General features: G+C 34.5%; 1 protein-coding gene across 1 annotated transcript; it reads right to left on the bottom strand.

Annotated features, from left to right (window-relative positions):
* Positions 1–2,187: 2,187 nt before the first annotated feature.
* Positions 2,188–3,520, bottom strand: LOC120216988 (protein LYK5-like). The gene is made up of 3 exons (XM_039214254.1): positions 3,242–3,520; positions 2,864–3,197; positions 2,188–2,771 (listed from the first exon to the last, which is right to left on the bottom strand). The coding sequence occupies exons 1-3, from the start codon at positions 3,518–3,520 to the stop codon at positions 2,188–2,190; spliced, it is 1,197 nt and encodes a 398-aa protein (XP_039070185.1).
* Between the last annotated feature and the right edge of the window lie 12,630 nt (positions 3,521–16,150).

The raw sequence follows: 16,150 nt of genomic DNA, 5'->3' as shown, positions 1-16,150 counted from the left end.
TTAACATCATGATCAAATACTTTGGGCAGGGTTTCAATGGGTTCCAACTTGATTCAAGCTTGAAATAAACCTCTAATCAACATTTCAAAGCTTCTACAATTAAATCCCTAACATAATTTAACCAAATCACAAACTTCCCAAAACCCTAGGGTTAGGCCGAATGTAAAAGATGTATTTCTAGGTGGTTTTAATCGTCAAACAAGCTTGGAAATGATTCTAAAACATCAATAACCTCAAAATCCATAATCAATTCATAAACCCTAACTTCATCTTCATCCCCTAGCTTTAGGAACTAAGCATTTTAAGCAAGATTAGCATGCAAAATTGGTAAAATAGTATAGCTCTTTGAACATATCAATTTCATATTTCACTCTTTAATCCAAAAACCTAAGAAAATTGCTTGAAAATGAAAAATAAAATTTCTCTTACTTAGGATGGAGTATACGCCCATGAAGCTTGAAGATGAAAAAATCTTCATGAAATTTCTTATTAATTTCGTGTTAATGTTTCATTTATTAAGCTTAAATGAATTTAAAATTAATTTAATGAGAAATGACAATTTAACCCTTAATGAAACTTGATAATTACAACCATACATTGCCACTTATTAATTATCATCTTCCAAAGTCAGAGATGAACAAATTATTTTTCCCTTTACAACTTTACCCATGCACTTTTCCAAAAATTTCAATCTTCCCATTTTCATCCAACACACCATAATGAACATGGAAATTTATTTCAAATCCAATGATCTATATTATTTTCCATCATTTTAAAATGTGGAAATAATATTTCTAATATTAATTTATCATCTTTCAAATTTTCTCAAAATTTATATTCGATCCAATTTATCGAATTTTTAACCGAAATTTAACACTTTATAGCTTTTAACACATTTAGATAAAAAATTTGATTCCCATGAAAACATTATTATTGGGGGTGAACTATTCATTTACAGTGTTAGAATACATAACTTTTAAAAATTACATTTTTGGTCCATAAACTTTTACAAACTTTATACTTTGGTCACTAAACTTTTTCTTTAGTCACTACCCAAAATTTTGGGGTGTTACAATTCTTACCTAATTAGGAAAATTTCTCCTCGAATTTTCAGTATGCACATTATGTAAGTAGATGAGGATATTGCTTTTTCATATCTTCTCTTTTCCAATTAGTTTTTCAAACTTTTATCTCTCTAACAAACTTTAAAAAGTATTGACTTCATAAGTCAAATTCTGACTGAATCTTAATATCCTACGATGTGATAACATGAGATGGATCTGATCGATACTTTAAGAAACACTTATCACTAGTTTAATAGAATGCCTTTTTTCTTTTCAAATCTAAATAAGACTTTCGTTAATAGGTAGCTCTTGAGATTATCTTAAATAATCTTTACATGTTACAAAATCCATTGTAACTCATTCTCATTCCCAAAAAGGAATGAAAATCGATTACAACAATACGAAGACACTTAATACTTTGCTTTAACTTGTTGACATATCAGGTATTTAGAAACAAACTCGATGATAATTCATTTCATGCCTGCCACTAGTATCGACTCTTTCATTATTAATATAAGCATCCAACAAACTTAACCTCAAGGTCTTTGGTTTTTTTTCACTTATTCTATCTTTGACAAGCACTTTTCATCTTTATTTGAAGATCCTTTACTCGATCTAACAACATAGGCTTTAACTTAAATTCTACAATCAAAGCACCATCTTTCTTTAAAGACAATCACGTATTTTACTCGATCTAACAACATAGGCTTTAACTTAAATTCTAAAATCAAAGCACCATCTTTCTTTAAAGACAATCACGTATTCAAAACTCTCATAACATAAATGTCTTTAGCTTTATCGTATCAACCACCACATTAGCCTCTCCTGGTTGTAGTTGATAGCACATCATCATTCTTTAAGGAATTCAATCTATTTCCTTTATTTTTTAGTCCTTCGAGTTAACATAGACTTTTGAATTTTGAGATCTGTATGGATATATAGCGTCACTCACCTTATAAATAGTTGTGTTATATCAATAAAGTAAACACAACTGTTGCCAACTCGAGATCATAAGTCGGATAATAGAAAGGTGTTCTGTTTGAGTGGACTAGAAAACGACAATGGTTAAATTACATTTTAACTTCCATAGAAATTATTAATTTAATGAAACAAAAGAAAAAGGTCATGAAAATCTTGAGAGAGCCTTTATAACATTATCCATGGTGGGTCTACGATGAGGATCCGATTCAACACAAGCCTTTGCCAAGAATGCCAAACACAATGCATCAGCCAATGGATAATTCGGATCCATAAACTGCTCCAACTTTTCCAAGTACCTTGAACCTTCTTCAATCCCATTATCAGCAAATATATTCACAAATTCCTTCAATACTGCACCCTGTTTACCGGATAACAACTCGATCAAAACAACCCCGAATCCGAATACATCGACGTCGAAGCTCATTTCTCCGTCTTCTTCTCTGCGAATCAATGGCTTTGCCGATGTAAAACCAGTAATTTTAGCCCTCCAATCCTTTGTTATCAGCACGTTCTTACGATTTATGTTTCCATGGATATAACAAGGCTTCGTGCAATAATGTATGCAATGGAGAGCCACTGCTATGTCAAATGCAATCGTTGTTCTTTTCTCCCATGTAAGCTGCCTTGCGACACAAGCATTCGATAAGCAGTCCCTTAAACTACCGTATTCCGCAAACTCGAACACCAGATACGGGTCGGCACCGTAGCAGCATCCTTCGATCTTCACTATGTTTAGGTGGTTAATCTTGGTCAATATGTAAACGACGCGGCGAGCGGTTTCATCGGTGTTCATTCGCTCGATCGCCACTTGTGACTACCGATTTTCCCCCTATATACAGCTTCCCCTGCTTTGGATTCTACGTTGAAATCCTCGGTTGCATCCCTCAGCTCCTCCAAGGTGAAATTCATCAACGATTGCTTTAACTCGGACAATCTATCGAGAAATTCCGGCGAGACATTTGACAAAACCGAACTTCTACCAGATAAAAGCTGAAAACTGGTTTTGTTATGCCTTTTCCGAACATGATGGAACGCGATGACAGATGTAATCAGTAGGATAACCGCTGCGAAAAGGCCTAGTCCAAGAAATGTATATGAACTCAAGTGCTTTGATTTCTTGCTCGGTTCGATTTTCTCAATCGGACTGCCACTCTAGGACTAGAGGGTAAATCTTCTTGGACATCCAAATTAATTACCTGGACATCTTTTGTCGGAACAAGTAGTGTTGTGAGAGGGAAAATGGTCGGAAAAGATTGCATCTTATAGGCATTCCATATGATTTCTTCCGGTACTCCGAATTTCCGAGCAATTATTTCAGTATGATCGTTCTCTAACACTATATATGTTACAAGATGTTGAACCCCATTTATGCTTTGATTTGCATCCGGACATGCACATCGAATCAGTACCTTGATCATCAAGTCACCGGCAAGATTTATTTCGTAGTCCGGATTCTCCTCTTGGAGACTTTGCATTTTCGTCAACTGAAGCTAACAAGCTGGTACTGCTAGAAATATAGTACTTGAAGAACAACCGAGAGATCGTATGAAAACATAAGCATTCAACCGGCACGATGATCTCTTTTCTTAGCTCTAGATCGGTCAAATCAGCTTCAGTCATATGATTGGTTTCAAGGAGATCAGACATGGACAAATTGAAAAGAGATTCCATGGATGACATTGATTGAAAATCCTTTTGAACCCTATAAACTACGTAAGTATGGCATGGGGAATCTTTTGGGGTGCAAAGGTAGTTTGGTTCATGAACATTTGAAGTTGCACTGCAATTAGATTCGTCGTAGGATTGCAGCGAAGATATCGGATCGGTTAGGAACAAGAGTACGCATAAACCAATGAACTCGTGAAAAAAAACATGGTGAAAGATCGAAATTCGAAGCCGATTAAAGGAATGTAGCAGGTTATGATAGAGTTCTTGAGAGATTGTTGACAATGGAACTCAGTATATGAAATAAACCAATAGGCCGGCCAGCCGGCCTTTCACTTTCAATGAATCGGCGATGGTCAATGGACTGAAGCATTTGGAGCACTAAAATTTAATAATTCAGTAACTCACAATCGGCAGACAAATGTTTGGATGTCTCTAATGTTAGTTAAACTAATCGGCAGACAAATTTATGACGATTAGAATGAAAATTTAGTAATTATCATGTGATAGAGTTAATAATTCATATATTTTATTTTGAAAAAATAAGACTATTAATAAAATTTTATTAAATACTATATATGCTTAAACCCGAATTGCCTCGTTAAAAACCTTATTAAGTCTAAGTGAAATAAAAAAGTGCGTACACCCAACTAAGTCATATCTAAATATATGGAAATCCATCACATCGTAAGTAGAATATATCTTCTTACTTTATATAGACCTGCTCCCCACTACTCTTTATAATAACACAGATTTAAAAAGCCCGGATATACGCAAAATAAATAAATAAACATTTATAATTACCACCTCTCCTTGAATAAATCTTATATACTTGTACGCGCATTTTCTAGGTGATTAGCTTGTTTATGCCTCAAAATTAAGACTAATTACCAGAATCCTTTAACATGATTACCTTTAATATTATTTTACATTTATATTTGTTAATATACAACGAAGAGATAACACTTGGGTACATTAATGATGATTCATCTCTTTTAATTTAGATAAAAAAATTATTAATAGTAGCGGCACAATGCTGAAAATAGTGGGAATTCTGAGAGCCAATTGATGCTCTAGTGATGGGAGAAAAAGGCAGGGACTATGAAGGCAAAGTTTTCTTTTATAGGGGGAAAGGGATAAAAATGTTACCATCTTACTGTTAAATCTATATCTTCATGCCTAAGGTGGTTGAAAATGGAGAATAATGACTTGTTTATGAGTTATGCTAACATATATTTATTATGAATTTCTCGTAGGTCCCGTTAACATATATTTATTGTAGGTTTCTCTTCGACCCTAATGATATATATATATATATATATATATTATTGGTATAACGTTTGTCTCTTCTTAGTCGAGAGAACGTTATATCATGATGTTATTTGAGACTTTGTTTTTGGTGCAAAATTTGTGTTATTGGAACCTTGATAGGATTATGGTCGTGATGAACAGTTTACATTGTATAATTTGAACGGATAGATACGTCGTTAAGAGTTTGTTATATTAGCTGGTTTGTAGTTAAAGATTAGTTAGTTAGCTAGATAGTTAATTGTAGATGCTTGTGTATAAATACTTGTTTAGATAATTGAAAAGGTTAAACATTCTTCCAGAATTCTACAATTACATTTTTAACATGGTACCAGAATTCGTTGATCTCGCTTTTTTTTTCATCCGCATGTTAGTTTTTGTTGTTGTTGTGCTCTTGGGCCTGAGTTTGCACTTTACAGCCCATTAAGTGTTCTTTTGACTTCTTTGGTTTTATCTAGCTGTGTTGACCAAAGTTGTTTGGATCGGAGGATGTTTTATTGATTACACTCACCAGTTGTATTTGTATTCGTCGGACAAGGTGGGGACTATTCTAATCTCGCAGCAGTTGACCGAACGGAGAATTACAATGTTATGAGTAGATCTATAGAGATTGTATTTTCAGTAAAAAAAACAAACGAACTAGGTTTTGTGGAATGTCCTTACAAACGGGATAATTATGATGATCAGCTTTGTAATAAGGGGGATCGTTGTAATGCTTTGGTCTTATCTTGGATTCTGAACATTGTGAGTGGAGCTTTGTCAATTGGCATAGTGTTCGCCTGTAGTGCTACGTTAGTTTAGGGCGACTTGAAGGAGCGGTTCAACAAAGTAGATGGTGCAAGGATCATTTACCTGTATCGGGAGATTGCCATAACAAATCAAGGTGATTCTTCAATTGCTACCTATTTTAGTAAATTAAAGTTGTGGGATGAGCATAATGCCCTGGTGCCCTATTGATTAGTGCTTAAATTATACATTATTTTATAATTAATTACCCCTTAATTAGCTATTTTAAGTTGCTAACTTGGCCTTTTCGTTCATTTTCGATGCAAGACATCGAATTTCAGAAATTATGCTAAAACTGATGAAATTGTGCGATTTTTTATTTTATGAAATCAAGGTCAGATTAGTGGGCATGACTTCGCTGACGTGACATCCAATCAGCAGCTTTTAAAAGGTCCATTCACCAGCTTGCATGAAGGAGACTCATCCACATTTTTAATTCATTAGGATTTATTTTTATTTTTTAGGAATTATCTTTTAATTTTGAATGTAATTTCTTAGGGTTTTTTTAGGACTATAAATACCCCATTGGGGGTAAGCCTGAAACCATCATGGAGATCTTTGAATCATTTAATTTTGAACTCTTTGTTACTTTCTTTCTTTAGTTTTTATAAAAGTTTATTTTCTGTTTTATTTTCTTTTAAAATGCTAAGCATGAATTCAATCATGTTTAGCTAAGTTTTCCATAGCCAAAGGCTAAAGCGTGACTCTATTCTAAGTCATGAGAATCAAAAAACACATACCCTTTAGGGTTGCATTTTCAGTTTTTGAAAATCGAGATAATAATCGACCATCCTTTTACAATCAAAGCTATTTCATTTCAAAAAGTGCACATTGGAATTGAATTCCGGTTTTGATTAATAGTTGGGAGGAAGCATCGGCCTGTGGCTCATTCGACTTCTTGTGAACACACTTAGCGACGGTTCGTTAAGGGAAACTAAAATCGGGTTAGATTCTCAATTGAGAAAATACAATCCGAGTCGGGTTTTTCCTAAATTTAATGGAATTTAATTGGTAAACGATTGTCGCGTTAATTACAAAGAGTTGGGATCTAAAAATTTATTTTAAATTCTCGATTCATTTGAGAGAAAAACAAGTTACAAGGGTTGGGCCCTATAGACTATAACCGGCGTGAGCCTGGAGGTAAAATACTATTTAAGAATCGATTAAAATCAGGCAGAAGCTTTATCCCAAGGTTGTTTTATTTTCACCTTTTAATTTGATGTTTTACTTTATTTAGTTTAAATCTTTAATTGTTTTCATTCCCATCGAACACTTTCCCCCTTTTATTCTACTTGCACATCACGCCAAAATCAAAATCAAGAGCGAGGAATTCTTCAGTCTTCTAGTCCATGTAGATCAACCCTTACTCTCACTATTCTACTTAATTCATTTCTTTTATTAGAGATTAACGAACATTTTATTTTCACATCAGAATGAGTCTGCATCACCTTTCCTCAAGGTGAAATGCCATTTGAACTCAAGATGGGGTTGATACATGTTCTTCCTACCTTCAATGGGCTTCTAACAAAAGTCTACATAAGCATTTGGCAAAGTTTCATTTGGTCTATCTAAGCATGAAACTCAAGGCGTAATACCCCAAACATCGAGTTAGTGACTAAAGTGTAAGGATTGAAAATTTAGTGGTTTAATTTTGATAAATTAAAAAGTTAAAGGACTGATTTGGGAATTTTTATCTAGGACTTATATTCAAAGATGAAAAATAGAAGGGTACAATGGTCTTTTAGCAAAAAGAAACTTAAAATATATTTTACTAAGGTTATATAAAATGGGATAGAAAGAAAGAAAGAAAAAAAAAAAGAAAAAAAGAAAAAAAAAAAAAAAAGAAAAAAAAAAAAAGGAAAAGTCTGGAAGCTTTCTTTTCTCTTCTTCTCCTCTTCCCCGTGAAACTGCATACTAAGGTGAGTTACTTTTCAAGCTGGGTTTTCTTTTGTTTTTGATTTGGTTTTTAATCCTTGGGGGTATAGAGAAGCTTAAGGAAGCTTAAAGGTGATTAGAAGTTAAAGGATTGAGGAATTAATGGTGATTTAGTAAAATGGGTTTTCAAGAGAATTGATTGAAATTGATTATATTTGGATTTTTAAAGATATATTGACTTGTCAAGGGCCTAATTAAGAGGTTAGAGTGTTAGAAATGACTAAGAACATGTTTGAAGAATTGATATGATTTTTTTAGTTCAAGAGTTTTATGGTGAAATTGAGATGTTAAAGGGGTTTTTAATGGATATAAGTCGTGATGATAAGTGTAAATGAGTTTAAAGGCTTGAATGGAGTTAAAAGTAGGAGATTTAGTGAAGTTGGGTAATTTTCGAAGTGAAATACATGATTTCTGGGTAAGAGTATCGGTACTGGAAGAACAATACTGATACTATAAGGTTAAATTGAAGGAAATAGTATGAACCAGATGAACAATATCGATACTGGTTGAAGAAGTATCAATATTGATGTGGATGTATCGATAATAGAAATAAGGTATCGATACTGTAATTGTAAACATAATTCCTAAATGCCAAAATGTATCGATACCGAAGTGGGTATCGGTACCATAGTAGATAAATATCGCTACTGTAGGAGGGGTACTGATACTATTCAGTCTGAAATGTTAAATTAAGTGTTTATTTCGTTTAAGTAAAGTTAATTGGGTAGATGTAATTGAGCTCCGATATTCATGTGTTATGTTAATGTGTAGATTTGATCGAAAACAAGTGCTGAACAAATGGACATGTAAAGTTAGTAAGCTAAAGTGAAAAGAATGTTGTATATGGCTTAAGTGAGGCAAATGTGAGTGCATTCTTACTTACTTTTATATAATTGTAGGACGGCTTGTGATGAGCCAACACTAAATGTTTATGAACCAAATGAATTGTATCATGTGATGGTTTTATCTAAAATGTATTTTAAAAGTACAGTTTTGATTTCATTGTTATGAATATATATATATATATTGTATTTGAAATATTATAAGTATATGATTTATGTGAATATGTTATGAGAACAAATGATAATTTGAATAATGTTATATGAAACAATATAAGTATAGGTTCTATGTGAAGAAATGATAAGTTGAGTAAGGTGATGTGAAATGTTATAAATAATTGTTCTATGTGAATAAATAATAAATTCAGGTAATGCTACGTGGATTACTGAGTATATGTTATAAGTGATTATGTCATATGTGAAAAACGTTATAGTGAAAAATGATCTACAGGAAACTGTTATATGTGAAAATGTGTTAAGCAAAATGTTCTACAAAAAATGCCCAATGAATATACTCTACATGAATAAGACACTTTGAATAAAGTAATAAAATTAATTATATGGTTAAATCCCAAAGTATATTTTATGACAATTAGGGGTATAGTTGGCATGCCAAGAGTTGAGGGTTCTACACGGTCCTTCGGGACAAATCTACGTGGCACTTCGGTACAAATTCTACGCGACACTTCGGTGCAAATTATATGAGTAGTGGTGACTGCATTAGTGCATAACCTCAATGTACTCATATACATCGAGTTCACAGCGATATACCTTGGGCAAATAAAATAAATTGATATAATTTGAACAATGAGTAACAATATAAAATGTTAATGAAGTATCTAATGGTTTCTATATGAAAGGTCTTCAAAGAAATACATAAGCAAATGTCAAATAGACATAAATTAATCAATGTTTAATAATACATGTTATAAGTTATGAAGAGTATTTGTAGTTATATGAAATGTAAATTGATTATAAGTTGAACAGTGATTAAAAGCCTATTTATTTATGTGAAACATAAATTGATTTTCAGATTAGGTAATTTTTCTCTGAAATGTTTTAAATAAATGTTTTATAATTTTATATTGCTCATAATGCCTCACTAAGTCAATGACTTAATGTGTGAATGTTTTCACACATAGGTTCAAAGTTATGCAAGGAGTAAGCCGAGTAAGCAAGGGAAGGACAACATACCTTTGAAAATTATCAGATTAGAGAAATTTGAAATGTATGTGATCGTGTTCTGGGAATGTTGTTGGCATGTACTATAAATGTAAAGTTTAGATGCTTTGATATGTATTTTTAACTATGATTTATTAAGTTTTGTTTTCATTGTCAAGTTTAAATCGCATTTTAAAAAAGTCAAAGAGTTTAAAAAGTCAATGTGACATCTTATATTTGTATCCGGGTCGGATACGGGTTGGGGTGTTACACTTGGAGTATATGAAGACCAAATTAAATTACAAGTATTTCCATTTTCTTTATCTGGTATTGCAAAAGAATGGTTATTTTATTTACCGCCAAATTCAATAAATACTTGGGCTTATTTAAATTTTATTTTTCTTGACAGGTTTTCCCAGTAGGGAAGGCAAGCGATCTGAGGTGAAACATCCTTGGGATTAAACAAAAGTACGAGGAATTGCTTTACAAATTTTGGGAGTTATTCAAGAAGCTATGTGCGAGCTTTCTGTGAGACGGATTGATTGAGCAGAGCCTTCTGCAATATTTATACAGGTTTGCTTCTCATGGAAATGAAAATGATTGACGCAATTAGTGGGGAAGCTCTTGTCAACATAACACCAAACCAAGCGAGGGAATTAATCTCAATTATGGCAGCCAACTCTCAGCAGTTTGGCACTGTGTGTGAACCTAGTGGACGGGTTCATGAGGTAAGCACTGTTTCACTTGAAAATAAAATCAAAAAATTAACAACATCATTAATTCCCCTATTGCAGGAAAGAATGGATTAGTAGAGTATGTGGGATATTACAATGACATACCACCTAACTGATTGATGCCAAACGCTACAAAAAGAAACAAGCACACAAATGAATGCTATAGGGAATTTCCTGAGACCTCTCCCAAGGGCTTATAACCCTCATAGCAACACATACAATCCAGGATGATGAGATCATCCAAATTTCAACTACACACAAAACCAGAGGCCAAATTAAACATATCAATAAAGGTTATCTATACCACAACCATACCAACCGCCAAAGAGTTCACTCGAGTCTCTCATGGAACGATTGGCACAATCCCAAGAGAAATTTTAGAATCGCACGGAGTCAAATTTACAAGAAATTGACAAACAAATCAGTCAATTGGCATAAAATATGGGTCGCTTAGAATCACACGGCAAACTTCCCTCACAAACCGAAGTGAACCTACGAGAAAATGTAAGTGTCATCACTCTCAGAATCATAACAATTATTGAACAAATGGTTTAATAAGAGATTGATGCCAATTCCCAAAAGAATGAAGAAGCGATTGACTTGAAGGTCGATAAAGCACCTGACGCCAAATCCCAAGAGGAAAATGATGCCACATTCCAAAGGAAAAAAGAGTCCAATATCCGAACTCGTGCTATCTCTATACATCATGCCACCTCCTTTCCCATAAAGATTCATAAATAAAGACAAGAAAGTCAAGGAGAAGGAGATCCTAAATGTATTCTAGAAAGTTGAGATCAACATTCCACTCTTAGAAGTAATCTGGAAGGTTCCCATATATGCCCGCTTCCTTAAAGAGCTTTGTACAACTAAAAGAAGACTTATTAGGCATGAGAAAGAGAATCTTGGAGAGCACATTTCCGTGGTTTTTCAACGATTGCTTCCATCAAAGTTGAAGGACCAAGGCATGCTCGACATACCTTGTAAAAAGGGCAAAGTAGGCATAAAGAGTGTGATTTGCGATTTGGGTGCCTCAATAAACATGATGCCTTTATCTATTTATAACACTCTTTTAGCCAAACCCTCCTAGGACACGAGAGTCACCATTCAATTAGCAGATCGCTCAGTTGTTTACCAGAAGGAGTTTTAGAGAACGTCTTAGTAAAGGTAAACGAACTAATCTTTCCGGTCGATTTCCATGTCATTAACATGAAAAACGACCACTCAAATACTTCATTTGAGATTCTCCTTGGGTGACCTTTCCATAGCACTACCAATATAAAGATCGACGTAAGAAGTGACATCCTTAAAATGGAATTTAACGGTGAGATAGTTAAATTTAATGTTTATAAAGAAATATGTTATCCTGACAACGTTCAAAGTATTAATTTTATTGATGTGAATGATCCTGTTGTTGATGAATTTATTGAAACTAATTTTGTTGATAAATTTGCAGGGAATTTGATGATTTTTATGGTGAATTCAGGGATTTTGAACAAACTTTCTCTATTAATTCCATTAATTCTGATAAAATTACTACACCTTCAAAATCTAAACTTTTATATTTTGTTTTGCAGGCTTCTCATATCGAATTAAGGGACTACTGAATCATTTAAAATATGTGTTTTGGGCGACAACGATACTCTATTGGTGATTATGTCGAACAATTTAACCAAGGAAGAGGAGGACCTTGTGACAATATTGTATGCACACAAATGAACTATTGGGTGGAAATTAATGAAATTAAGGGGTTAAGTCCCTCAACTTGTATGTACAAAATTAAGATGGAAGAAGGAGCTAAACTGACACGAGAAGGACAACATCGACTAAACCCATCGATAATGGAAGTGGTAAAGAAAGAAATTCAAAAGCTTATCGACACCGACCTTATCTATTATATATCATATAGTAGTTGGGTAAGTCAGGTACATGTTGTTCCTAAGAAGACCGGTGTTATGATAATGAAAAATCTAGAAGGTGGGTTAGTTCTGACTAGAGTGAAAATGATGGCGAGTTGCATTGATTATATGAAGTTGAACTCTTTAACTTTCAAATATCACTTTCCTTTACCTTTTATAGATCAATTGATAGAAAGGTTATCCGGTAAAACTCACTATTGATGTCTTGATGAATTTTTAGGTTTTTTCCAATTCTGGTGGCGCCCGAAGATCAAGAAAATATGATTTTCACCTGCCCCTTCGGAACGTTCACTTATAGGCAAATACCCTTCGAACTATGCAACGAACCCGACACATTTCAACGATGCATGCTCAACATCTTTTTGACTTCATCGAGGAGGGTATAGAGGTATTCATGGATGACTTCACGGTTTATGGTAACACTTTTAACAAATGCCTTTATAAATTATCCAATGTTTTAAAGTGGTGTCTAGAATTCAACCTTGTTTTAAACTAAGAAAAATGCCATTTTATGGTCAATAAACGGTTGATTCTAGGACTCATTGTTTCTTCTAACAGAATTGTGGTCGATAAAGCCAAGATCGATGTTATTTGCTCACCCCTTACCCCACCATGATAAGGGAAGTACGTTATTTTCTTAGCCATGCAGGATTCTATCAATGATTTATCAAGAACTTCTCAAAGATAAAACAACTATTATGCAATATTCTTCAAAAATATCAAGTATTTTACTTCAATCCAGAGTGTAAGAAATCGTGGAACACATTGAAGGAAAACTAACCACGACACCAATAGTGCAACCACCAAATTGGAATTATCCGTTCGAATTGATGTGTGACACCTCTGACATTAGTGTTGGCGTAGTTCTCGACCATAAAATCACATTATGGTACTTGATGAGCAAGAAAAAGCAAAATCGAGATTGATTCATTGGATTCTCTTCTGCAAGAATTCAACATGGAAATAAAATATAATAAAGGACGAGAAAATTTGGTGGCCGATCACTTGAGACGAATTCCCATCCCTTAATGCAACCCACTGATCAAAGAAGAATTTCATGAAGAGCACTTAATGTTGGTATAGAAAAAGGCTTCCCCATGGTTTGCCGATATGGTAAAATAATTGGCTACAGGTAAAATTCCAGTGCACTTGCCACGAGTGGTAATTAATCGAATTTAGAGGAAATCTCAGTTTTACATTTTGGATTACCCTTATCTTTGGAAGTACTGCTCCAATCAGGTAATCCAATGTTGTGTCACTGAAGAAGATATAAACTCGATCCTGAATTTCTGTCATTCATACTCATGTGGCAGTCATTTTGGACCGAATCAAACTGCTCACAAGATCTTAGAATGTTACTTCTTTTGGCTGAATATTTTTAGAGATGCCTATTTTTATTGTAAATCATGTGAAAGGTGTCAACGAGCAGGTAATTTGAGTCTTGGGAATGAAATGTCTTTAAATTCAATCCATATCTATGAAATCTTCGATGTATGGGGTCTTTATTATATGGGTTCTTTCGTTTCGTCATTTGGTAGTACATATATTATTCTCGCTATTGACTATGTTTCAAAATGGGTTGAAGAGAAATCAATCCATAATAATTATGCGATAACAACTATGAATTTTCTAAAAAAAATTATTTTTTCTAGGTTTGGCACAACAAGGGCGATCATCAGCGATTGAGGTTCATCAATTGTATTATCGAAGCCCTCATGAAGAAGTTTGATTGACACAAAGAATTGCTACGGCCTACCATCCACAAACAAATGGGCAAGAAGATGTGTCAAATCATGAAATTAAGGCGACTCTAGAGAAGACGTTAAGCCAGATCAGAAAGATTAGAGCTTAAAATTACCCGATGTGCATTGGACATACAAAACAACTTATAAAGGGTCGATTGGAATGTCTCCATACCACCTTGTTTTGGTAAAATGTGCCATTTTCTAGATGAACTTGAACAACTAGTTTATTGGGCGATGAAGTAGTGCAACATGGAAATGGAAGCGATCGGAGAAGCACGGAAGCTACGCATTCAAGAGCTAGAAGAAATCCGACGAAACACATATGATAGCGCTCAAATTTTTCAAGAGATGACTAGAGAATTCCATGATCGAAGAATATCCTTCAAAACATTTAATGTTAATTAAAAGGTTATGTTATGCAATTATAAACTTAAGCTTTTTGCAGGTAAACTCAATCAAAGTGGCTTTACGGTGAATCAGATTTTTCCTCATGGTGAAGAGGAGATAGAAGACAATTTGTGAGCTCAATTTAAAGTGAATAGCCAAAGATTGAAGTCGTATTATGAAAACTCTCCGTTCGGATTGGTCGAGGAGATTGAACTGGAAGAACCCACGCTTTAAAAATTGGGTCGTCGAGCTAACGACGTTAAACAATAGCGCTTGATGGGAGGCAACCTATTTCATTTATCTTTTAATTCCTTTCTTTTAATTTTCTTTCAATTTTCTTTCAATTTTCCTTCGTTGTTTACGTTCATTGTTTATTTTACGTTTTTAATTCTTAATTTGAATTTGGTAGGCACCCTGAGCATTTTAATTCAACTTGAGACAAAGCTGAGGTAAAGCGTTGATTCAATTGAAGTAGTAATTGACCGAATTTAAGTCCAAATTAGAGTAAAAATCGTTAATGGTAGCAACACAATCTCCTCAAGCATTGAGTGCACCGTTTCATTAAAGCAAGGGAGTTCGACATATTTTAACAAGTGTGAAGCCGATGCATGTTATCGTAGCCCAGACCCTAAATTTATTCCCTTGCCACCCAACAGCCCCCCAAAACTTCCCCTCCCCCAAATTGTGCGAGTTTTTTACCGCTGAAGTCCCCAATCACCATCAAATTCTTTTGGATTTGATAACCCATTCCTCTTATCTTTTCCCCTTTTCAAATTAAATACCCAAAAACCTTATCCCCAAAACGCATTCCCAATTAACTTCAACAAGACTTTGAACCTCCTATTCCCCTTTGTTTCTTTCAGCCAAACCCGTACATCTCAACCTTCACCCTATTTTCTTTCACGATACAAAGCAAAAAACCTAACCACAACTAAACACCATCAATACCGCCCCACCTAATCGCCGTTAATCGTGCGCCGCTACGCTATTCTACCAACACCGAATATGTCATTTTTTGCTTCTGTTTCTTTTATTTTTATTCGATCAAGAACCATGGTAAGGACAACAAACCAACCTGGAAACCTAACTCAGCTGTCGGTCACCCTTGGTGGTGGTCGCCGTCGATTTTTCGCACCTCTGGTAATTGAGGTGCCGAGCGACTCTGAACCCATGACTCAACCATTTCCCATCCATACACCCGTTCCTATTACCCGACGAGGAGGATGACGTGTACCCAAGCCGTGCGCTCACTTGCCTACACTCGAGCCAATGTCGTCTGCCTCTGTCCATTACTCTTCGTCCGATTTTATGGTTCCATTGCAAGGTTCTGTCACTCTATCTGGACCACGACATAACCGACAATCCTCTTCGGCCACTCCAATATTTTATTTGATGACATATGTGTCATAATTTCAATCGATGTAGGATGCCGCTCATTCAGCACAATCGGTAGTACCCGAATAACCTAGACAACACGAGGTAAATTCTACTCCTGTCGATATCGAACCATTACTAATGTGGCATCTTATTTTTGGTTTTTCAGATGACTTCAATTTTAGATTCCTGAATTCGTCACCACAACCAAGCCCCGAGCCGACATATTCCTCCGGTTGAACACACGACTAATAC

The sequence above is a fragment of the Hibiscus syriacus genome, unplaced genomic scaffold (genome assembly GCF_006381635.1).
Source record: "Hibiscus syriacus cultivar Baekdansim isolate YM2019G1 unplaced genomic scaffold, ASM638163v2 tig00000003_pilon, whole genome shotgun sequence".
NCBI classification, from domain to species: domain Eukaryota; kingdom Viridiplantae; phylum Streptophyta; class Magnoliopsida; order Malvales; family Malvaceae; genus Hibiscus; species Hibiscus syriacus.
The sequence above is the reverse complement of the archived record's forward strand: the minus strand, read 5'-3'. Positions and strand labels throughout refer to the sequence as shown.

Coding starts and splice junctions, on each gene's coding strand:
- LOC120216988 (XM_039214254.1), bottom strand. CDS start 3,520: ATGCAAAGTCTCCAAGAGGAGAATCCGGACTACGAAATAAATCTTGCC. Junction 3,198..3,241: donor TTCCGACAAAAGATGTCCAG/GTAATTAATTTG, acceptor CTCTAGTCCTAG/AGTGGCAGTCCGATTGAGAA. Junction 2,772..2,863: donor TGTATATAGGGGGAAAATCG/GTAGTCACAAGT, acceptor ACCTAAACATAG/TGAAGATCGAAGGATGCTGC.